The sequence below is a fragment of the Podarcis melisellensis genome, assembly GCF_964234715.1.
Source record: "Podarcis melisellensis genome assembly, chromosome: 14".
Classification (NCBI taxonomy): domain Eukaryota; kingdom Metazoa; phylum Chordata; class Lepidosauria; order Squamata; family Lacertidae; genus Podarcis; species Podarcis melisellensis.
This window is the reverse complement of record NC_138546.1, coordinates 39570803-39595925: the sequence shown is the minus strand read 5'-3', so window position 1 is coordinate 39595925 and position 25123 is coordinate 39570803. Positions and strand designations below refer to the sequence as shown.

At 41.5% G+C, this 25123-nt stretch overlaps 1 protein-coding gene and 2 long non-coding RNA genes across 4 annotated transcripts in view; 2 read left to right on the top strand and 1 right to left on the bottom strand.

Annotated features, from left to right (window-relative positions):
* The first annotated feature begins 115 nt into the window (after nt 1-115).
* LOC309356940 lies at nt 116-21456 on the top strand. Its single transcript, XR_014162935.1, has 3 exons — nt 116-433; nt 11323-11569; nt 21186-21456. It is a non-coding gene; the product is annotated as an uncharacterized lncRNA (long non-coding RNA).
* The window catches only part of COPS2 (COP9 signalosome subunit 2), a 20459-nt gene continuing 12940 nt past the window's right edge, over nt 17605-25123 (bottom strand). For both annotated transcript variants that reach the window (XM_081888670.1, XM_081888671.1), the window contains exons 7-13: nt 24400-24574; nt 23619-23797; nt 23468-23520; nt 22764-22861; nt 21463-21545; nt 19435-19493; nt 17605-18369 (exon numbers count right to left, since the gene is read on the bottom strand). In XM_081888670.1, the coding sequence (XP_081744796.1) occupies nt 18225-18369; nt 19435-19493; nt 21463-21545; nt 22764-22861; nt 23468-23520; nt 23619-23797; nt 24400-24574 (792 nt within the window). In that variant the 3' untranslated portion in view covers nt 17605-18224. The remainder of the gene's footprint in view (nt 18370-19434; nt 19494-21462; nt 21546-22763; nt 22862-23467; nt 23521-23618; nt 23798-24399; nt 24575-25123) is intronic.
* LOC309356950 lies at nt 22398-24393 on the top strand. The gene is made up of 3 exons (XR_014162954.1): nt 22398-22516; nt 23208-23305; nt 23979-24393. It is a non-coding gene; the product is annotated as an uncharacterized lncRNA (long non-coding RNA).

Sequence of the window (25123 nt, the reverse complement as noted above, 5' to 3'; positions counted from 1 at the left end):
ACAGAGGGGAGGGGCGGGGGAGGAGGAGGAGGAGGGAGCATCTGGGACGGAAGCCGACGGGAGACACGCTGCGCTTAAAAGCGTTGGTTTAAAAGCGGCCTACTCCTCCTCCTCCGCGCTCGGAACTCCCCCCTCCCATCTTCTCAGCCGTTGCCCAGCAACGCCGGGCCTGTAAGGCTTGTTTGGAGCCCAGCTGGAGTTCATCAGGGGGAGGGCCTCGCCTTCTTCTTAGGCTTTTCTTTATTTATCTATTTATATGTCCACCTATCTAGGTGTGTTATGTCTTTGTCTGCAGTCGTATAGGCGCTCCTCGCTGTGGGAGTGAGGCCACTTTACATGACAGGGTGAGAGCTTTCCTTGAGCTGTGTGTCAGTTCAGTCCGACCGTATGCATGCTTACTCACGAGTAAGGCCCACAATGGGATTTACGCCCGGTGAGTATGTAATAAGATTGCAGCCTAGCTGCCTAGTGAAAGAGTGTTGAGAGTGGCTGGGGAGACCCAGCCAGGTGGGCGGGGTATAAAGGATTATTTATTTATTTAGGTGTGTGTTTTTTAACTATAAAGGTGCAGGGTTTTGTTTTAGGATGGGTGTCTACTGTTCTTAAACGCTTGCCTTTTATACTTGAGCTTAGCACTACATTTTTTTTAGGTCACGCTTTGCTTGCTTATCTGTGTATGTATGTTTTCAGTTCTGTGAAACTTATTTTATATTCTTTATTGAAAAAAATTAAAGTACATCGTCACAAGGGCGCAGAGTAAGAGAAGACACACACAAAAAGAATTTTTTAAAAAATAGTGGAAAAGAGAACAGAACAAAAGAAAGAACTTGTATACATGACCCCCCACCCCAAATATGTTATTGTAGTTAACCAGAACTTAACCTAATGCCGTATTTATAAAATATCTCTGTGAAACTTGGGGGAGGTTGAATTTTACCCCTTTCTCAGTTTCTTCCATAAATAGGTGTTTTTCCTTCATGCCAGTTGTGTATATATAAAATTACAAAAATTGATTAAATGATTGAAGCTCATATGCCATATTTTTCCATCTATAAGACGCCCCCATGTATAAGACGCCTCCTATTTTGGGGGGACTCAGATTTAAGAAAATGGGGGGAGATGGCCCAGAGTATAAGACGCCCCCTAATTTTTGAAAATATTTTTTAGGGGGAAAACCTAGTCTTATACACGGAAAAATACGGTAATTAGTTGCTCAACTCACAGCACAAACCTAGCCATGCCTACTTGGAAGTAAGTCCTACTGAAGCGACAAGGCTGCAATCCTATACCTAGTTTCCTTGGAGTAATTCCCATTGAACTCAGTGGGCTTACTTCTAAGTAGATGTGTATAGGATTGCACTGTAAGATGTCTTTATCCAAGTGAATAATCTAGTTTTAATGTTTTATATGTTCATGTCCAGTGCGATTGGACAAGTTATTGCAGCCATAATGGTATCTAGTGTTATTTTAACTATAAAATGTGGCGTTGGCAAATGGGTCATTCATTCCTAATGGTCATTAGAGTCATACTTTTTTCCAGTTTTCACATTGGATGATAAAATGTCACGAAGCATTGTATTCCTACAAAATAATTTACAGTGGTACCTCCGGTTGCGCACGGGATCCGTTCCGGAGCTCCGGTCAGATCCCGAGGAATTTGCAACCAGAGGTGCCTGTTCTGCGCATGCGCGCGGCACGATAGGATGCTTCTGCGCATGCACGCAGGGTGAAACCTGGAAAAATACTTCTGGGTTTGCTGCATGCATAACCCGGAGGATACGCAACAATAGGTGTGCGTATCCAGAGGCACCACTGTACTACTATCCTCCTCCTCCTGTTGCATTTGCCCATCTCCAGAAATCTCTCTATCTAAGTCAGGAGTCAGTAAACATTTTCAGCGGGGCTGGTTCACTGTCCCTCAGACCTTGTGTGGGGCCAGTCTATATTTTTTTTTGGGGGGGGGATGAACAAATTCCTATGTCTCACAAATAACCCAGAAATGCATTTTTAATTAAAGGACACATTCTACTCATGTAAAAACACCCTGATTCCTGGACTGTCTGCTGGCTGGATTTAGAAGGTGATTGGGCCTTAGTTTGCCTCCCCCTAACCTAAATGCTTCCTTAATGCTGGAGGAAAGTATAACTGAAGTTCATGCAGACAAATACAGTGGTGCCTCGCAAGACAAAATTAATTCGTTCCGCAAGTCTTTTCGTCTTGCGAGTTTTTCGTCTTGCGAAGCACGGTTTCCCATAGGAATGCATTGAAAATCAATCAATGCGTTCCTATGGAAACCGCCTTCAGACCAGATCCGGGGACAGTCTGTCCCCCGACCTCTTCTGAAGGCCGGCGGGGGGGCGAAAGTCTTTGCTTCCCCCCCGCCTGCCTTCCCGGGACAGCGGAGACTTCTCCGCTGTCCCGGGGCGATCTTAAAATGCTGGCGGGCGGCAGCGCTGCCGCCCGCCAGCATTTTAAAATCGCCCCGGGACAGCAGAGGAATTCTCCGCTGTCCCAGGGCGATTTAAAAGCCCCCAGGAAGGCAGGCAGGGGGGACAAAGACTTTTGCCCCCCGCCTGCCTTCAGAAGAGGTCCAGGACCTCTTCTGAAGGCGGGTGGGGGGCAAAAGTCTTTGCTCCCCCCCGCCTGCCTTCAAAAGCCATCCGGGATAGCGGGAAGCGCTTCCCTGCTATCCCGGACTGCTTTTAAAATGCTGGCGGTGGGGAGCGAAGCCTTTCGGCCCCCGCCGGCCTTCCTGGACCTCTTCTGAAGGCCGGAGGGGGGGGGAAGGCTTTGCTCCCCACCGCCAGCATTTAAAAGAGGTCCCCGGAGATTTCCCTATGGGCTTTCTTCTTGCGAAGCAAGCCCATAGGGAAATTCGTTTTGCGAAGCGCCTCCAAAACGGAAAACCCTTTCGTCTAGCGGGTTTTTCGTCTTGCGAGGCGTTCGTCTTGCGGGGCACCACTGTACACTAATAATTTCAGAGATAAAATCTGAGCAGAGGCAACCCTAATCAAAATGGTTGCTGGTTGTTCACCCAGGGCCATGGGGTCAAGACAACAAACCCTGTGTTTATAGGATTATAAACCCTATGTTTATAGACACACATCTTTTCAGGCTGTATTAAGATCAAGGATGGTATGGAATGATCTAGAACACTTATTTGAATTCACTCTCAGTAATGGGCTTGTTATTCAAAAGCAAAGTCACATACGTGATCAAGCTTTGCATGAAAAACCAACAGCCTATCAATTTGTATCATGTTTAGTGACAGTGACTAAATACTTCATTGGAAGTATACATGAACATACATAGCAATTATAAAGTGTGTCACCTCCTGTTGATCATGTCTCTCAATTAGAGGTTGCATTTTTGATCCTATATAGATAATGCTGACACAGAGAGTGAGGATGCTACATGCTGACCTAGATATAACCACTGGTTGTTCTAGTCAACATTATTTCCAACACACTTTTTATAAAAAAGGCTGATTTTACTGTGTACCTTTAGATGTTTCCATAAAAATGGATTATGGATCCTTGTAAATATGTAGAATGTTTTTCAGGTGGGAAATCAAGTCTAAAGAAGACAAGAATAGTCAAAACCATCTGTTGAAGCTGGAATTTGAACTCAGGATTCCATGCTTTTAACACCAGAATGTTCCCTATTAGATTAATGGTTCACAACCAAATTGAAGACTTGGAAAACAAGTTAGAAAACATCATAGCTAGTAAAAGTGCTTTTCTTAGCTGCTGATTAAATGTTGGAACATACAAACCGAAACCATCTATTTTTACTGTCACTTTGGGTAGAATCTATGTATTATAATACAGTGGTGCCCCGCTAGACGAATGCCTCGCAAGACGAAAAACCCGCAAGACGAAGAGACTTGCGGAACGAATTAATTTCGTCTTGCGAGGCACCACTGTATTAAATATCTATATTTTCTTTGCCTTGGGGACTAGCACAAGGCAGTCCAAAGCCCACTGGTTGTATACTAACAGTGCACCAGTTTAACAATCCTAAATGTTTACCATTTATAATAATAGTATTTTAACATTCTTTTAGAAATTATTACATTTTGTGCTGTTGGCACTTGTGTCCTCATGGGCTTCCCATAGACATCAGGTTGGTCAACGTGATAGCAGAATGTGGGACTAGATTTGGTCTGATCCAGGAGGGTTCTTATTATTTTCTAAGAGGCACCTCTCTTTTTCGGGTGGGGAGCAGCTCAGAGACCAGAGGCGGCAGCAGCAGTTGCCCAGAGGAGCAGAGGCTAAAAGAAAGAAGGCTGCTTAAGGCCACCTCTGGGATTTATGACAGGCAAAATTTGAACCAAAGGCTTACTTTCTCACTTTGAGCAACACACTGCACCAGCTCTTTCAGAGTGTTGTATTTCTGGTTAGAAACTTTAGCCCACTCCCAAGATGGGGGGCATAGTTAGTCCCTGAAGTTTCCTTCACCCCCTCTTTGTGACTGCTTCCCTTCTGTGAGGGAACAAGCAGAAGGTGGTATGTATTAAGCCATGGGTAGGCAAACTAAGGCCCAGGGGCCGGATCTGGCCCAATCTTCTAAATCTGGCCTGTGGATGGTCTGGGAATTAGCATGCTTTTACATGAGTAGAATGTGTCCTTTTATTTAAAATGCATCTCTGGGTTATTTGTGGGACATAGGAATTCATTCATTAACCCCCCCCCCAAAAAAAAAATAGTCCGGCCCCCCACAAGGTCTAAGGGACAGTGGATCGGCCCCCTGCTGAAAACGTTTGCTGACCCGTGTAAGCTATTGTGCTCAGTTCCTTCTTGCAGCCATCCCAGAAACGTCTGGTTGGTCACTGTGAAAAGGATGCTGAACTAGATGGGCTGCCAGGATTGGGGCACAGTGGAAAATTGAAAGGGTGGCTAGATCCAGAAAAAGGAAGGGCAGGACAGGACAGGACAGGCATCAGCAGGGGGTCCTGACAAGGCACTGATATCTTGACAGCTTCCCCAAGCTGCCAGGTGCTGATGCTGGTTTAGACTGAGATCACGTTGTCTAAGGGCCTCCCCAAACCTGGCACTGAACACTTGTTAAGGTTAGAAAGCACTTCTAATGTGAATCTATACTATCTTCCCCCAACCTGACCGAGAGCCAGTGTGGTGTAGTGGTTAAGTGCTGTAGACTCGTAATCTGGTGAACCGGGTTCGCGTCTCCGCTCCTCCACATGCAGCTGCTGGGTGACCTTGGGCCAGTCACACTTCTCTGAAGTCTCTCAGCCCCACTCACCTCACAGAGTGTTTGCTGTGGGGGAGGAAGGGAAAGGAGAATGTTAGTCGCTTTGAGACTCCTTCGGGTCGCGATAAAGCGGGATATCAAATCCAAACTACTACTACTACTACTTTTTCTTCTTCTTCTTCTTCTTCTTCTTCTTCTTCTTCTTCTTCTTCTTCTTCTTCTTCTTCTTCTTCTTCTCCCCAATGTTTTGGACTACAGTTCCCATCAGCCCAAGTCAGTACAGTGGTACCTCAGGTTAAGTACTTCATTCGTTCCGGAGGTCCGTTCTTAACCTGAAACTGTACTTAACCTGACGCACCACTTTAGCTAATGGGGCCTCCTGCTGCTGCTGCGCCGCCGGAGCACAATTTCTGTTCTCATCCTGAAGCAAAGTTCTTAACCTGAAGCACTCTTTCTGGGTTAGCGGAGTCTGTAACCTGAAGCGTATGTAACCTGAAGCGTATGTAACCCGAGGTACCACTGCATGCCCATTAGTGAAGTATAGTAAGAATTGTGGTCCAAAACACTGGAGGGCACATCGTTGGGGAAGGCTGATCTACACCATGAAGTCAAATTGCCATACCAGAAGGAAGGAATGTTATTGCAGAAATACCCTTTACTATCCGTGATCATTTCCTCATGGCAGTTCATTTATTCAGTTCTATTGGCATAACTACAGCTGGGAAAAGCCGGTGTTCTAAATACAGCACGTGGAGTGACTGCCTATTCAAGTATTGTGCAATTTAATTAACTTTGTTTGCAATGCTAAACACAATGAAAAAGTAGATATAGAACATAATATAGATTTAAATCTCTGGGAAAACTTGGGAAGAGTGATTTGAAGTTCACAGCATATTATTCTTTGAAGGCGAACTTATCTGAAAATGATTTACAGATAGCATCTAACTCCAAGTAGACTTGCTAAAATGTGTAAGTCTGAGTTGGATAAGTGCTGGAGATAAAATGAGACTGAGGGTATGTTTTATCATATGTGGTGGACTTGTAAAAGGGTAAAAGAGTCCTGGGAAATAATTTATAATGAATTGTAAAAAATGTTTAAAAGTACCTTTTCCAAAAAGCCAAATTCCTTTTTGTTAGGGATAATTCAGATGGAAATTCCCAGGTGTCAAAAAAGATTATTTATGTATGCCACTACCACAGCCCGTGTTTTATTAGCCCCAAAATGGAAAACGAGCAAGGTCCCAACTAAGGAAGAATGGCAACTTAAACTGATGGAATATGCGCAGCTTGCAGATTTAACGTATAGAATAAGAGAACGAGAAGAAGATACGTTTAAAGAAGATTGCAAAATGTTTATTGAATATATGGGTGAAAATTGTGTACATTTAAAAACGCTGGCAGCATTAAGATAAATTCAACAGTGTAGATAAATTTTGATGAATGTAATAATGGAATACTGAATGGTTTAGTTTATGTAAAATATGCAGGGATTTATGGTGTGCAAATTGAACCATGGAAGGAGAAGAAGGGAAGTCATTGATTGAAGGTTGTTTAAATGAATACTCTAAAATGTAAAACAGAAAAATTTAATAATATATATAAAGAAAAAGCCGGTGTTCTAAATACAGCACATGGGGTGACTGCCTGCCTATTCAAGTTCTGTATTGTACAATTTAATTAACTTTGCTTGCATTGCTAAACACACTAGGGGTTTAGCCTCATTGAAGATAGTAGGGGTTACTTCTTAAGAAACATGTAGGAGTTCTGTTATTGCAGACATATGTATGTTTGTTAATTTTTGAGATGAGATATTCTCACGTCAATAGGATTGTGAGATGACCTTACTTGATTTGGATGCAAGTTCAAACGTAATAATTCGTTATGCTTGCAACACAACTGTGAAATTCACAGTGGTTGCATTTCCCTTCCTCGCTAGGAAAACACTGCTGGTGATCAGAAGTCCAGAAGAAGGACCCAGTTGCCTTTTGAAGGTCTCTGTTTTTAAAATTGTTTTACTGTTTTCACAGAACAAAGAACACAATGAAGGGAGAACACATAAGGAGAGAAATAACCCCCCATACTTTAACCCACCCACCCCCGGTCCGATCAGTCATTAAAGCAAGAACAAATAAAACCAACCTAGGGTGCTATTCCACATGCAACCATGAGAGCTAGGTGGACAAAAATATTTTTTCCTTAGTGGCAACAGAATAAAGCCTGACCAAGTTGCACAAAGTGGGCCATGTCAATAACTTTATAATAATTATCTGTGTCAAGAAAAGAGAGAATAGTTGTTCCCATATCCACTAGTGCAGGAGTGGGGATTTTGTGGTCCTCCATGTTGCTGGACTACAGTTCCCATCATCCCTGATGGTTCAACTGTGCTACCTTAGGTTGATGGGAGTTGGAGTCCACAACATTTGAAGGATAAGGGGTTCCCTGTTTCTGCACAAATGAGAAAATAAACAATGAGTTTTAACTTAGAGGTAGATTTCTCTCAAACAGTGAAGCTGTAATTTGTGTCCACTTCCCTGGGAATAAACCCCACTGATCACAGTGAGATTTACCTTCAAGTAACCATGCACAGGATAGGGCTGCATGAACATTTTCTTAATTTAGCCAAAAAACAAGCTGTCTGAGGCTCTTGCTTACCTGGGGACAACTTTCATTGATCTTAATGCATAGGATCAGTCCGCAATGAAGCCCCAGACTTGGGCACCTTCCTTGGAGAGGTCTAAATGGGTCTAGTACATTTTGTAGTGCTTCAAAACCTGTTTGACCAGAGCCCATGGCAGGATAAGGGGAAGTGACATATATACAACAGGCAACATATCACTGCAACGTTTCTGAAAACTATCACCTGCAAATGGAACAGGACAGTTTAAGCAGGGCTGCAAATTGATAATACAACCAGACATAGCGCATTGCACGTTTTCTGTGTCCAATTGGACCCAAATCTCAATATCAAATCTACAACAGAGAGAGAGAGATATCTAAACATATTGTTGAGATCTACATAGTGCATTGCACATTTTCTGTGTCCAATTGGACCCAAATCTCAATATCAAATCTACAACAGAGAGAGAGATATATCTAAACATATTGTTGAGATCTGTGGAAGTATCACAGTGATGTCAATGCTGGGCTGAATAGCACCACACTACCTCTGGGTTTGGCAGGGGGCTAGGGAAGATTAGGAACAAGAGAAAGCAGTTCTTCCTTTTGGCAGCTGAAAGTGGAAATAAATGTGCGTATAAATGAAGTAAAGTAGCCGTTGAGCCTCTTCTTCAGTATTTAGTTTAATGTTTGATCATTATTACCAATGTTTTTTTCATCTTTTATGTTAATACAAATCAGCATTCTGCCCAACAGCGTTTTGTATTTATGTTGATATACTATTGTAGCCAAGGGCATGTGTGTCACACAGCTCAATCCCAAATACTCATGTCACTTCCTCCAATAGTATGTACTTTCTAGTAGTTAGGACTGCAATCTATGATTCTACAATAATTTTAATGTTTTGCCCCTTCATATCTTTTCCAGCATCTGCATTAAAGGAGTGCATCCTAAATATGGTTTTATACAGATCAGATCAAGCGTGCTTAAAACCCTGCAATTTAAAAGGAGAGTTTCATGATTCATTAATAAATGCAGGAGGGTAAGATATCATCAAGAAGATAAACAGTGTGTAAAGGTTTCATAACTTTTGAAAGTAAACAACTAAATCCCTCTGCAATCCACCTTTCAGTTCTTCGTAACATAGTGTTATGAGTGGGTGTTGAAATCTGATCAAGCCTTCTAATCCCTAGATTCAGCAAGGGTTAAAATATAATCCAGGCTACCTTCTTTCATTGAGGTGATCGCCTGGGTGAAAGCTAATAAGAGAGCAAAGGAAAGGGGGCTCTGTGCCAGATAATGAAAGGGTGGGTCCCATCCTCCAGCTTTTTGATAATTAGAAGAACAAAGATTGAGTTTGAGAGCAGAGTTTGCAGTGATGTGACCTAGAGGGGAAAAGCTGCAGGCTGAAAAGATGGAGAGTGAGCTATGGCTGATTTCTGCTTGAATTCAAGGCTGCAGCTATGGGAGTTAATGCTGTGAACCCCTTCATCATAGGCTCAGGTTGTATGTATGCATAAATAAACCACATATCCTAAAGACACCACAGTCTCTGCTGTGCCTCATTCCCGATAGGGACCCCTGGAATCTCGCACCACTTTGAGATTGCAGTGGCATGCAGCAATATGTTTGTGCGTGTTCTACTTCTGTTGAAAAACAACTTATTTAAAAACCCAGTCACTGCTCTCCTTCTGAGAAATGTGGGAGAACCCGTCTGCCCAGAGAATCCAGTGAAAAATGCCCACTACAAGCAGGACCTGAAACAACTGCCTTCTTTGTAATGGCCATCAGGATTGTAAATCTGGAATGCAGTTCAGCTTGTTAGGAATCCTACTCCAAATGGTGTTGACTGTCAAGTTATAGCCTGTGACATTTTTCTTAAGATATTTGCTTGATCGTATTTAAAATAAATGTATTGCTACAATGAAAATGGCCATTGTACAGTTTTCTTTTATGCTCCAGCAATACATGCCCACATAAAGGTCACTTTTTTTTTTTGTAAAGGCTGTTATTCAGGCTTTGTTAACAATGCAGTTCTTCAGAGCTAATCTGGGTAGTGCTTTCTGGTTCTGTTTTTATTATATGGCAGCAAAATGTCTGTCATTATGATGGGCAGGTGGTGTGCACAGAGAAGGGCTTCAGTGGTGCTGTCAGGGCAGAAATCCAGAGCCCCACTCGGCTGAATGAGCAGGAGGGTCCCCCAAATGCAATAGGGATGTCTTGACACAGTTTGGACTAGGCAAAGTAATGCATATTTTCATCTGTTATTATTTATTGGATTTCCTGCCTGTCCTTGACCACAAAAAGATCCCTGTGAAGGGTTACAACAGTATAAAAATACAACATTAAAATCAATTTTAAAAAACCATCAGAAGAATAGAATGGATCCTGACAAAATAAATCTCAGATGCCAAAGGCTAGGGTAAAGAGGTACCATATTTTTTGCTCTATAAGACACACCAGACCACAAGACGCACCTAGTTTTTGGAGGAGGAAAACAAGGAAAAAAATATTATGAATCTCAGAAGCCAGAACAGCAAGAGGGATCGCTGCGCAGTGAAAGCAGCAATCCCTCTTGCTGTTCTGGCTTCTGGGATAGCTGCGCAGCCTGCATCCGCTCCATAAGACGCACACTTTTTAGGAGGGGAAAAGTGTGTCTTATAGAGCAAAAAATACAGTATCTATGTGTACGAAGTCATTAAGTCGAGAATCTAAAACTGCATAACTGCACTGCTGGATGGCTTTCACATTCCAAGGACCCTTAGAGAGTGCTGTGGATCTGTTCATGGGCACACTGTACCCCCTTATTCAGCATCCTGAATAAGGTAGGAAACTGCCCACACCCCTCTCCATGACTGGAACAGAAAGTAGTTTTTGTACTTGCTTCAATGTGTCCCAAAGTGGAGCACTTTACCTTTCTCCATAGGAAACTTCACTTATATGGGAGAGGTTAAGAGTGTGCACTGGAACTATGCCAGATATCAGCATCCAGCACCTTGCAGCAACTGTTGATGCCCCAGAAAATCAGCAGATCTCACCTGTACTGATGTATTCTAGTCCTCCCGTATTAGGATTTCAGAACTGCTGTTTCAGTTTTCTACAAGGTCCCCAACATAGTATTGTTCCAGAGCACTCTGGGGAAATTTAAATGGTATTCTAGTACAGCCTGGAGAAACTGGTCTGAAATAACCCATTCATGTGCATGTTTCCACATTAGAGCCTGTCTCTATGGTATAGTGTCAAAGCAGAATGGATTGGGTAATGTTCACGTGTGACAAAGTTACCATTGTACTCAGATTACAAATGCAGCTGGCTGGTATGTTGGAAATAGAATGCTAGATAAGATTAACCTTTGGTCAGATCCAGCAAGACACTTCATATGTACTGACGCCAACTGCGCCACATCCCATAAATAATTTCTTCACCACAATCTATTCCTGAAGAAAGCACCAGCATGAACTGGCTATTCAACCACACTTTCTCAATTCTTAACAGAAGGAAGGGGAAGGAATACAGTCCTATCCCGCTGGACAAGAGAAGAAAGAGATATTGTCCAATCCATCACACATCCTTATCAGCCTATTGCATGCGTGAAGAATGAGAATGAGGGCTATGGTGGTACTCCAAAACGCCTTCTCAAAGACCCTCCTGGGGCATAGAAAGGACTCTCTGATTCTGTTGTGGCTGTGCAACAGTCTCCAGCAGCTATACAGATTGCGAGGGAGGAGAGTCTGGCATAAAGGTTTGTGATGTATTCCCACTCATTTAAGGATCTCCTAGTACATATGGTACTCCCCTCCTCAGTTTATCCTCGAAGCCAGCCTGCAAGGTAGCTTAGGCAGGGAGATAGTGACTTGGCCAACCAAGGTCATTCTAACCACTGCTCTCACCAATGTAGCTGGAAGTGTGTTGAACATGTGCTTGCCTTCTAGTGGTACCCATTTAGCCTTTATAGCCCCAAACAGCGGGACATTTGTGGCGCTCCCAGACAGAAGCAAGACCGATGGCAGGGCAAGTTGTGGCAATGCAACTCTACTCTCTTTTCCAACTCTGAATGCTGTGACCCACAGTTGCTCTCTGGACTCACGCTGAGAATCGCCTCCTATTCCAGCTGGGTGTCGAAGGAGCACCTTCACCTCTATTGCCCTATTTGCTTGTTATGTTTGGTGGACAATGCATTCTTGGTAGTCAGCAAATTTGGTGAGGGGTAGAGCCTTTTCTAGGGTGGCAAGATTTTATCGAAAACCTCTCTTCAGCTCAGGCAAGTGCTATCATTGTTGACTCACTAAAACAAGGCTGGGGAACCTTTGACCCTCCAGATGTTGCCAAACTACAACTCCCACCAGACCCAATAAACATGGCATATAGGAGCAATATTGGGAGCAACAAAGATTCCCCACACCTGTGCTAAAGTAAGTACCTATGTTTGTAGACCTTTCCTCAACTTTTCCCAGCAGGCTGTCACGTTTCAACTCTGTCCTGTATTACCAGCTTTATTATCATTTTTATCTGTATTGATTTAAAGGTGGATGCCAGTATGTTAAACAATTGGCTGTGCATTGCTTCCAGACTGATGTGTTCGGGGCGGTATAGAAATGTTTTAATAAATAAAAATGTTTCCAGGTGAGTGTTCAAAACGTTCTTTTCCGAATAGACGCAAGTAGGTAAAACACTGGGCCTTATTAGCTCAGCTCTTTCGTACTTGAGGAAATTAAAAATGGTGGTAGTGGCAAGCCCAATTCCATGGGCCTTGAGGGGGGGATAAAGGGAGGTCCAGACCACACCTGGGCCCCATCTTCACTATACGTTTAAAGCAGAACCGTCTTAAACAGTCTTGACTCCCCCACTTCAAGAATCCTGGGAACTGTAGTTCGTTCAGTGCGCTGAGTTATTAGGAGACACTCAAACGTTGGCCTTTCCTCTCACAGAGCGACAGCTTTCAGAGTTCCCCAAGAAGGGAACCACTTTGAAAACTGTAGCTCTGTGGGAGAATGTAGGCCTCCTAATAGCTGCCACAACATTTTTTTAAAATTAATTTTTATTATTAAAATAAGTCAGCATTAATACACACATTACGAATATACAAACATACATTTCATACAATCCTTAAAAATATTCATACATACCCACACTCAATCCCACAGATACTTCTTTTTCCCACCACCATCCCTTACCCCTCACCCCACCCTTGTGTTGAACTTCCAGTCTACTCAATTGCAATTTCTTTCCACTTCTATTACTTTCTTTCACACACTTTTAAACCAATTTTCTGCTTCTTTTTCTGTTACACATTGGTATCCATCTTATTTAATATTTCAGTATTTATAACAGAACTTGTTTATTCTAATAGGAGTTTTGCAAGTATCCTTTAAACACCTTCCAGTCCTTGTCTATCTTCTCTTTTGAGATCCTTCGAATTTCTCCCATTGTTTTGGATATATTGTAATACTCCAATAATTTGGCAAGCCACTCTGTTTTTGTCGGTATAATACCACTTTTCCAATTTGTCGCAATCAATAGCCTTGTAGCTACTGTTGTGTATAAATATAATGTCTTGTTTTCTTCCTCTAGACTTCCTGGTACTATTCCCAATAGAAAACCTTCTGGTGTTTTCCTAAATGAATATCTGCCCCAACATTAACAGATGATGCTTCTCAGGATTCTTTGGTGTAAGCTTTGACTATTTAACGTGGAAAGACACTGCTTTAATATTATAGGGCAGGTGGGGCTCTGGTACCAGTGGCGGTGGGCCTTGTCCTTTGGCAAAGGATGCTATGTGCTGGCACCAGCCCTTCTTGTCTACTTCTGAGATCACAGTTGTGGGTCTAGGAAGGTTTATACTGGGAGGGGTGATGTGGTAGACCATCATGCACAGTGCAACATTTTTATGGAGGCGAAGGTTTTAGGGACAACACTTTGCACTAGGGATCAGACAGGGCAGAAATGTCAGCTGTACTGCTACATAAGCAGGACCTAACCCTTCAGTGGGGTTTGCCTTCCAGTTTCTGATCCCTGTTTGTTATCTCACTTCATCTACGGCAACTTGGTCTCTATTACAGTGCTGCAATTCCTCTGCCAGAAGGTGTAGGAGGACTGCATAGATTCCTACTTGGCAGGGTCAGATTCCAGACAAGCCTCTGAATGCTGTTTAGTAGCTCACAGCAGCAGCTATGGAATGGGGATGAAGGCAGCGAAGGACAATGTGAAGATTAGAGTTGCAACCCTTAACACACTTAATAGCGAGTCAGTCCCATCAAGTTCCATGGGACTGACTTTGGCCTAAACAAACTTGAGGAAATTGCACCACAGGTAGGGCAGGATAGCAAACTGATGGCACAGAGGCTCAACCAAGTCACCAAGACAAAATTGCTTGGGTCCTGGCACCCTCGCCAGATTTTTAAGTATGTCATATTCATCCAGGGCAATGATATTATTGTTTATGGAATCATAGGGTTCTTTGGGAACAACTTAACATACGTAAATTGTCCATGGACTCTCTTGGTGTTCATGTATGCATTCTGCTCATCAAGCTTATTATATACTACATGGTAAAATAGGCCAACACATGCTTTTTAAAAAGCTTCAAAGCCAAAAAGTATTGCAGCTTTTTTGCCTACCGAATACTGCTTTAATATGAAAGCCCAGCTACATCAGTGCTATGTTGCTAACCAAAGGACATAATAAAGCATGCTGCTCCTCTGCAGCCAATCCATTTGTTGGGTGTTATATTGGAGTGGATGAAGTGAATATTGTTTAATTATAGTGGACAGACGAAGAATGAGAAGTCCCTTACCTTCTGAATGTTATTTCTCCCTCTCTCTTTTAAACCCCTATTCTATTTCTTATTTATTTCTCTCTCTCTCCTCGTTTCCATTGCATTTAGAACCAAGTCTTAGTTAGTCTGGGCAAAAAACAACATTTGATACTAAGTTTTGTATTTTTCTCTGTAAGCCCTAATAAAATGTATTCAAAACACAGCCAATCCATTTGTCACACTCCAGAAAAATGTTCAATTTTGCCCTGCCCCCTTCAATGAGAGCACATCTTTGGGAATTATAGAAAAGCCACAAAATGTAGTCTGTAGCTAGAGCTGTTCAGCTGCTACAACTCTATTGAAGTTGGGGAGTGGGGAGAAACCAATAGACCTAATTTGGCTATATCAATTACTTTCAATAGGTCTACTCTGAGTAACTTAGTGGAATACCACCTTGCGGTGGAAAATGTAAAAATTGTAGAGTTTTGCAAATTATGAACATTGGTTGCACAATTTATAAAAAGGCACATAATTTGGACTGCAGAATTTGGACTGCACTGGCGCTGAATTCTTATCCTGTAATCTACCATGAACCCTGGCTATAGAATGAGTAGGACACCTGCCACACTCTCTATACATACATACATACATACATACATACATACATACATACGAGACTATAGTTCCCATCATGGATTCCATGGTGACAAAGGCTGCCTTATACAAGATTTGGGAGCTGCCTTATACAAGATTAGACCATTATTCCACCTAACTTGATATTAGCAATACATCTCCACAATTTTCAGATAGGTCTTTCTCAGTCCTTTAGAGAGATGAACTTGGGACCTTTTACATGCTAGATATTGTTTCAAAGGATGTTGGTGTTCCTTATTTTTTGTATAGAAAGCTGCTCCTTGCTATCAGCTATGAAAGAAAGCTAACCATCTGATTTCAGATATCTATTTTGGCTCCTACCTTAAAATGACAAGCCATTTCCCAGATTTGCGTAATGTTTAATGGAAGGAGGTGGGGAATCCATTTGGATACACAGTACGTAATTCAGCCCTGGACAATAAAATTTTCATTTTTAAAATCTCAAGTAAAAAACAAACAAACAACTCCACAGTTACCTAAGTGGGCTTTTTTTTTAAGAGTGGGGAGGAGACACTCACATCGCGATTGTGTTCCAGGTACCATTGTCTGAAACCTGTGCTGTGCTGCATAGCACACAAGGGATTGTTAAGGCATCTTCTAGAATGTACTTTAAGGTCATGTGGAACAACAATACCTCTTGAGAGCTTGATGTGCACTAGAACATATTTCAGAATGCTCTGCAACATGCAGGATTTCCATGGCAGAAGTTTGAAAGCTATTGACCTAGGGACTGAATGCACTACTATATAGTGTGTTATACAAGCAGTAAGAAATGATTTGGTCCTGCTCACATACCCGATAGCACGTGAAGGCACCAGTGAGCTGCTAGCCAGCATCATGCGGAGGCAACACTCAAACGCAACAGTGCCTCTACATGGCAGCTGTACACATGGCCACTGCAATTTTCAAGACTGCGGTGGCTCAAAAAAACAAAACCAACAAGGGACATCATTGCAAAAAAATTAAAAAATCTTGGTAGGCATATCACCTGTAGCACTCCTCCTCTCAGAGACATCAGGTTATAAAACAGTACTTTGCTTGATCCAGTATGTTCTCAAAAGGGATGCCATGTGAGGGTGGAAGGGAAAGTTTACAAGACATCTAAAATGTATGAACCAGGATTATCCTTTTACCAGTGCTGCCAGTACAAAGGGAAGACATAAGGATACAGAATGGGAAGCAGCTGCAGGACATAGGAGAGGGTGAGAATCATGGGCAGGCAGGACAAAAACTCCATCTTTGGACACACCCTGCAGGCTTTCAGAAATATTCCCACAACCACATCCCCTCAATTCTAAGAATTTACTATGAAAAGAAAAAAAAGCCGACCAACACTCATTTTCAAAGTTTTACTTCTGTTAACCATATTCTATCAGATTCCATATGGAAACCTAACAGTCTCAGCTGCAATAATGCTTTGAAATACCCTCTACTGCTTCCTATTGGCAGACTGTGAAAGAACTGTCTATAGTTCACCTGCCACTTCAGAAATCCTTATATGAAAATACCAATTCTGACTCCATAGCTATCAGGTATGACTCCTGAATGCTGGTCTTAAGTTTCTACAGTTTTTATTTATAGTTTCTCCCCCTTTTCTTTTAAAAAGAGTAAAACCACAAACTTCCATTTGGCACCACTCGTCTGAGCAATCCCATCAACCACAGCCCATGTTTATCTAAATCCAAGATTTAAAAATTCAGTTCTGCAATGTGCCAAAACAACAGTGGCTAGGACACTCTTAAGAAAGGGTTGTACATTAGCAAACAGTTAAATTGGTAATGCTTGATCAGTAGCGTTTGCATATAAATACCAAAGAGTAATACTTAAACACACGTGCAAAATTTAAGTTAATAGGTGCAGCCTGCTAAACTGTTGCACAATTAGCTAATCACATTAGATAATTAAGTGCATCCCACAGGTTCGCAACCCAATGTGGACATTTCCCACCTCCCTTTCAGTTTCAGAGCTAATATGGTTAAGATTACATCTGCACTTGTATTTTCATTATCTAAATTTAGTTCGGCCAGTCTACAAACCCATTTTAACTCCAGCTGCAAAATGTGGTTTGACGCTAACTATGGTTAGCAAGAACATTCTTCTTTGAAACTGAAAGGGAAGATTCCAGTGGAGTGCTCTTGACTGACTAGCCACGGAGCAGGCAGGTTTGTACTAAGAAAATGTGGCATGTGTGGAAGTTTCACATAAGCCCCTTTGACAGATTGCAGTTGTTTAGCAGCAGAGCTTCGTAGATGGTGCCCCTGACCTTCAGAGTGCTTTCAAAATACAGGCAGAAGGCAACAACACTCTCCCTGAATCTCTTCAACACAAGCCAGCCACATAATGAAAAACACATCAAGAAACAAAAACTCTACAATTTCTGAACTGCACTGTTTATTTTTGCTGCTTGAAACCTAAGTGACAGTATGCCACCATAATTACGGGGTTTCTTCTAAACCTTTACTACACTGCAGGTACAGAAATATACGGACACATTTTTGGAGAATTGACATTTTGCAAAATGCAGCAAACATTTTGATTTATACATGAGAAAAAGGAAGTGTTCAAAAGGGTATGCATTTCAAGTTATTGCAGGTTATTTTTTTGTGAGATTTCTTTTTTCTGCAGGTAAAATATGTTTAAATTTAAACCAACAGTAACGTGTCAGTGTATTTAAAATCATGACAAACAAAACCTTCGCTCTGGTCATTAGTTGCCCCTTGACAAATTATTAGGGTGTTGCATGGTGAGGGCAAGATGTCAACACAGCATAAATCCCGTGGCATTTGGTTTTCTTCTGGAGATTAAAGCTGTTTTTCTTGGGATAAATGCAGCAGCAAAACACAAACCAGCTGATCAAAAAAGCACTTCTGCCATTAACTCCAATAATTTCAGGGCACACCAACCGACAGTAGTTTTGCCATTCCCAGTTTTTAAGGTTTACATCACTGCGCTGTTGCCTTAAGTACATTTTGTAATTGCCTGTTGTTGGTTAAGCCAGCTTGCTGACTACGGCCTGATTGAGAGAATTTAGTTGGTTGGTCCATTTATCTAACGCAGTATACCGTGCTCCACCCCTCTTCTGATGATCCAGCTCAAGGAGTTGATTAACTTGATCAATTCGGCCATGAATAGTGCTAAAGCAAGAGACAAAACAAGAAATATTAAAGTGTGTCCTACAATATAGGTAATACAGTTTGGTGCAATGTTATGAATGTTCCAGACAGCACAAGCTGATACAAATTATGAGTGTTTCCACTCATGGCCAGGAGGTCAAGAGCACAACAAGGGGCTCATAGCGTCCTTCCCCTCCCTCCTGACATATCCAGTTCCCTCGACTCCTCTTTCTGTAGAAGAATTATATGAATGCTACAAACTAAAGTTTGCAGACTAACTATGGTTAATAGTCCCTGGTTCACATTAACTCTGGTGAGGGTCAAAAAGAGAAGGGTGGGATTAACAAGGCATGTGCAAGTCCATGGGACACTCCTGATTTACTGAATATGAGGATATTTTTATTATTTATTTCATAAAATTTATACACTGATTATTATTTTTAAAAAACAAAAACCTCAAAGCTGTTTCCTAAGACATAAAAAAATTACAGCAGTACTTTAAAACATGCAAAAGTTAAAATACTTAAACAGATTATAATTACCTCAACTACCTAAGCATCTGAATACGCTTGTCTAAATAAAAATGTTTTTAAAAGGTACCCCTGACCATTAGGTCCAGTCGCGGACGACTCTGGGGTTGTGGCGCTCATCTCACTTTATAGGCCGAGGGAGTCGGCATTTGTCCGCAGAAAGCTTCCGGGTCATGTGGCCAGCATGACCAAGCCGCTTCTGGCGAACCAGAGCAGCGCATGGAAACACCGTTTACCTTCCTGCTGGAGCAGTACCTATTTATCTACTTGCACTTGACATGCTTTCGAACTGCTAGCTGGGCAGGAGCTGGGACCAAACAACGGAAGCTCACCCCGTTGCAGGGATTCGAACTGCCAGCCTTCTGATCGGCAAGCCCTAGGCTCTGTGGTTTAGACCACAGCACCACCCGCCTCCCTAAAAATGTTTTTAGCAGGCACCAAAAAGAGTGGAAACAGGGGGAGGTAAGGATCTGGCCCAATCCAGTTCCCCACCCCTGCTATAAATAAACATTTAAAAACATTCAGTACTCAAAAAGGAAAAGGAAAAAATACTCACTTATCCAGTATACACTGCACAAGCAAGCTCTCCACATCAGCTACATCTATGTTTAACTCCTAAGGGAGAAAAGAGGTATCAAATATCAATGAAGCTTTGGGTAGTAAGCATTTTTTTTCTTTATCTAGGAAAGCAAGGGTGAAGTTAAACATATAACGTCAATACCAGTATGATCACTGGGAAAGGAAGGATTACCAGATGAAAGCCTTTAGATTCAGTGGGTTGTTGCTGGCAGTGCACTTATAGCTCAATACTATAAACCAGTCTTCCCAACCTTGTGACCTCAAGAAGTTTGGACTATTGTAGTGTAACTTTTGAATAAATGTTTTTTTAAAGTTTTTTTTTAAAGATGCTTGGATTATAATTCCAGCACCCTGACATCCGGCTGTGCTATCTGGGGTTTAAATCTAGCAACATTTGGAGCACACCAGGTTGAGGAAAGATGCAAGTTGCAGTGGGTATATATGGCGGTCAAGGAAAGGGTAGGAAAGTTTTAACACAAACAGCAGAATCAGTTATGGTTATCTTGACTTTACTTGCAGTAGTAAAACCTAAGTACAGGTAAGGCTGTTGAGAGGGACAGGGGCCGGGTTCAGATGTAATGCAAAATCATGTTTTGTTTTTTAGCTATACATTTTAAACTGTATCTAAGCCAAAGAGTTTGAAGCTGAACTGCAAACCATGGTTTTCACAAACTACTGACACCAATTAAGACCAAGAAGCTGCTGCACCGTGGAGTGAAATCAATGAAGCTGAATTCTGAGCAGAAAGAAGGAAAGCCACTCTATACAGTTACACCTTGGTTCTCGAACGCCTTGGTACTCATACTTTTTGGCTCCCGAACGCTGAAAACCCAGAAGTGTTCCGGTTTTCAAACATTTTTCAGAAGCGGAATATCCGACACGGCTCCTGCAGCCAATTGGAAGCCGCGCCTTGGTTTTCGAATGTTTTGGAAGTCGAATGGACTTCTGGAACAGATTACGTTTGAGAACGAAGGTACAACTGCACCGTTGTTTTTCTTGTTGCACATCTGGAAGTTCCAATAATGGCAAAGACTTTTAACTAGCTAGCATAAACCATGGCTTTGCCTTTCACATTTTAAAAAAAGCCAATGAAAACTGAATTCTGTAATAAATTGTGCAAATAACCATATCTGCCTAATTAATTTTGATTTTGCCAGCTCTGCTGAAGAACAAGTGGCTGTGCAGGCCTCTGTACCCACTGCAATTCCACTTCAGCCTCCTGTCTGCCTTTTGAGAAGGCACTGACCACAGCTTTTCAAACTTATCTTTCACAGATGTAGCTTCACAGGTTTGTGAGGAAGATGAATGTGCATCCAATAGCAGTGTTGATCTCAAATTTGCCTTTCTCCCCCTCCATTTAAGAGTAGCAAATACAGAAAATAATTTGAGTTGGCAGTAGTCGACTGTTATTCACCAGACCCTCCCACTTTGATTTCTGTTCCTTTGAAAACTCTAGTTTGCTCCTGCTGCAAGTAACAACCATAATATCGGTGGCACCCATTTCACTCCAGAATGCCCTACTGAAAGAAGTGCACATCGTGATGTAGCATCATGCACTATTGGGTGCAAGAGGGCAGTTGCTAGAGGTGGGATCTACTAGAAAATCTGCTGCCACTGACATTTGTAGCAGTGGCAAGCCAAGAAAGAACAAATGGTGTGTGTGTGTGTGTGTGGCATCACTACCTGTAAGCCCTGCCGCCACAAATTAACAGAATTTTCTTCCCACAGAAAACTGCAATTGGTTTTTGAGCCGCTCATTTTGCTGAGCCCCGACCATAACATTTGAGCCAAAACATCATCTCATCTCAACCCAGTATCACAGCCTAAACTTATGCTGTGCTCCTCTGGGATTTCCAGCATCTCTCACAACCCTGGCATCTGGAAGGGAAGTAGCAAACAACAAGTTGGCCAGCTGTTAAAACCTCCAAGAGAAAAAAAATATCAAGATGCAGTTTTTGTAAGCAGATTTTAGGGGTAATCCTCTGGAGACAGTGTGTTCAAATACCTTAGAAATAAAAGGAATATGTATTCTTGTGTAAGGCTTAATTAATTTTATAAGCACTTGTGTTCGGATGTTTCGCAAAAGTTCTGGAAAAGAACAAAAGCAAAGTAATTACAGTATGAATACAATGAAAGCACTTTAGATAAAAGCAAATGCATAGGTCTAATTTTATATCTAGCGATCACTACACTTTTACAGATGCATTAGACTATATATCAAACCCTAAGAATTTACTCTCAAATGACGTTTCCAGCTGGGAATTCGTGTGAAATTTAAATCAAACTATTCAACTGTATTTAAATGCTCCTAAGGCTTTCCCCCTAACTCAAATGGTAGCTCAGTTTGCAAACAAACTGGGCATCAACCTGTAGAAAGTGAAATTTTCCCAAGTAAATGTCACCAGGTGCAATTCCTGGCATCTTTAGTTAACAGCTACACACTGAGCTGAAAAGGATACTGATTTTTAGTATAGTTCATTAGAGGTCAGGGCTCCAATAGCAGAGGAATATAACACAAAGGTTGCCCTACACCTTCGGCTGCCCCATGATATATTGGATCAGAGGCGAGGTTAGTCACACTTTATTTCCTCCCTGGGCCACCCCTCCCACTCATCCTTGAAAGCAGCCTTTCTCAAGCTTGGGTCCCCAGATGCTGTTGAACTACAACTCCCATCAGTCCTGACCACTGGTGCTGCTAGCTAGGGATGATGGGAGTTGTAGTCCAACATCATCTGGGGACTCAAGGTTGAGAAAGGCTATTCTAAAGCTTCAGTGATGGATTATGTATGCTCCCTCTGCTCCATTCCAGCCAAGACTGCCCCCCTGCCCCAATCTTGTTTCTCTTGGCAACTGGGCAGATGTCTCCTGGATTGCCCATGTTGGTGGTTAGGATCAGAGTATGTCCTGGTTTCCCTGGCAACCAGGTCCAATACACTCCAGCCCACCAGCAAACGGCTGTGTGGGACAGTGCACTAGTCTCACAGATAATCAGGGAGACTCTTTCTGATGTACCATCATGAAGCTGCAACGTATGGTTCCTTCTCCCAACCCCAACACAGGTAAGCTACTCAGCGGCCAGCACAAATTGTTAATACTTAAAATCTATTTTTTTCTTCTTCCAGTCAAACTCCTGCCAATTTTTGTTTTGCAAAATCATTTTATTCAGCCTTATCTAGCACAAATTATTATTTCGGTTACATTTTTATCATGCTTTCGCTACAAAAGAAGGCATTTTTTTTTATACACTGTGGACATGGATGAGGAGCTCGGGCTGGCTAAAATCACAAGACTTCTTCACAGCTATACCTTCAATGTGTTCCCTTATGAAGGGATCGTCCATGATGTTACTGTGATTTGTCTTCAGAATCTTCTCAAATTCAGTGATGTCGTTATTCTGATAGGCACTTCAAGTGAGAAAGAGAGCATGTGCACTGTATTACAATTTAGTCAATTAGGAAAGAAAACAGATAACAGAATTTGATTGCTATGATCCAAACAGAGGTGAACACATTATCTATAGTGAGCTTTACCCCCCAGTTTCCAAGGATCAACAGAAACTGAAGGTGAGTATTCAAATTGCGAAGTATGACCGAGGGCTTGGGCAAAGTGAGTGTAATTCTCTTTCAGCAGACCTCCATACCACTACAATAGAAACTACTTTTGGAAGTCCCCTGTTTCAAGAATGGCTTGCCATGTGGTATTAGGGGAGGATAGGGGTTTGACAAACACACATTTTTTATTCTTTCATAGGGCCTGGGGTTAGATGAATGGTTCTGTGGCTACTGGCCTGTATGCAGAGAATAAGGATTTTAATATTCAGTGCAATCTCATTTACAGTAAAACGGAATGTGAGCATGCCTTCAGCACATTTTGAAAATCTGAGATTTGGTAAACTTTATTTTGTTAAGGGTAATTTTGACACCAACTTTTGAGTTTGTTTCTACAGCTCACTAGATTATTTAGATTAAAATTTGCTTCTAGCTTTGCCCTTAAGGGAAACTAGCTCTTACCTTACTAAATTTGTCATTGCTAGAATCTCTGGATCATTTTTGTATGGTTTTGCCTGAACAGGACAGAAACAACAATAAGCATATTTAGATACCAACTAAAAGGTTTATGCTAATTGCCTTCATACAAGCAGTAAGAAACTGACAACTGTACCTCCTGAGAGTCAAATGGGTTTATTCCAGACTTCATCAGCATGTTTGCTAGGACCAAATATTTTAAGCAAGTGGTTCTTCTTGGACTCCCTGATTCATCATAATTCTTGAATGCTTCAAAGAAATCAGTATGTGCCTTTTCAAATTCACCTTCTCTTAGGTGCATTTTACCACCACATTCTGAAAGAAAAACAAGTAGAGATCAATATTGTTGTCTTACAATTACCAGACATATTCCATCTAGCATGCTATGTTTTTTCAATATGGATACCAGCAGGACTTCTAGAAATGACCTTTTATTTTCTAATTCTGACAAAGGGCAAACACACCAAATAACAGAACTTCATTTGTGAGCTTCCAGATTGTACAACCTACTCCAAGCACGCATTCTAAAGAGAACTAAAGAAGGACACTGCCACCCTGGGGCAAAGATTCAACTGTTACACTAAAAAAAACAAAAAACCTACTATAAATACATTTGTTCAGATGGAATTATTCCAAATAGAAAACTTCAAATCACGGAAACATTATGTTGTGGAATATGCCTTGAGCAAACAATATGCTAGGATTTGCATCTACACACAAGGAAGTGAAGCATTCCTACACAAACATTATTTCCTGCATCATGTACAATCCAATAAAATCCTTTGCAATAAAAGCAGACAAAAGATGCTCAGATTTTAACTACCTGACTTTATGCAATAGGAAAATACAGGATAAATGCAGTGAACTAACTAGACAAATGCTATGTGATCTGATAACGAAATCTAAACAGCACTTGCCTCTGATGACCCCCATGATCAGTGGATGGGGGATGGCAGACTTGATGTGCAATGACTGTTCATATAGTGCTTTAAGTTTTTTATTATTTTTCTGTGCTGTATACATTTGAATTTCCAAAGCATATATTTCCAATAGCTGGGTACCCTTCTTAAGGTCGTCTTCTCCATCATCAGTCTAACAAAAAGGAAGAAAGATGTGCACTGTAAATTGGGAAAGAAATTACGACTCTCTTCTCCATAAAAATCTTAACCTGCACTCTTAAATATAATCAGAACTTAAAGCATAATATTATTTCACATTCCATATAAGCTTTCCTGGGACAGAAAACTGAAGTAGTGTCTTGCATGGTTTAAAAAATCAACACACATTTTTAAAAAACCCCTAATCTTACTAAAAGGACAGAAAAAATAGTCACCATTTGTTACTGATCACATTAGTTGAATGTAGATGCATAAAGCAAAAAATCAACACAATATGTAGCCTGTTACTGTTTTGCCAAACCATAACAATTACAAAACTAATTTCTATTTCCGTGTAAACTGATATAGTGACTTAGGCTATTTAGGGCTTCTTTGATCATAACTAGTACCTTCGATGAGCTCCAAAAACATACTGGCAACCAATGCAAATGAATAACTTATCAGAGTCCTGACATCGCCAGCAACAGAATTCGGAACTAATAAATGATTCTGGATCCTCTTCAAGGGCACTGCATACAGTGCA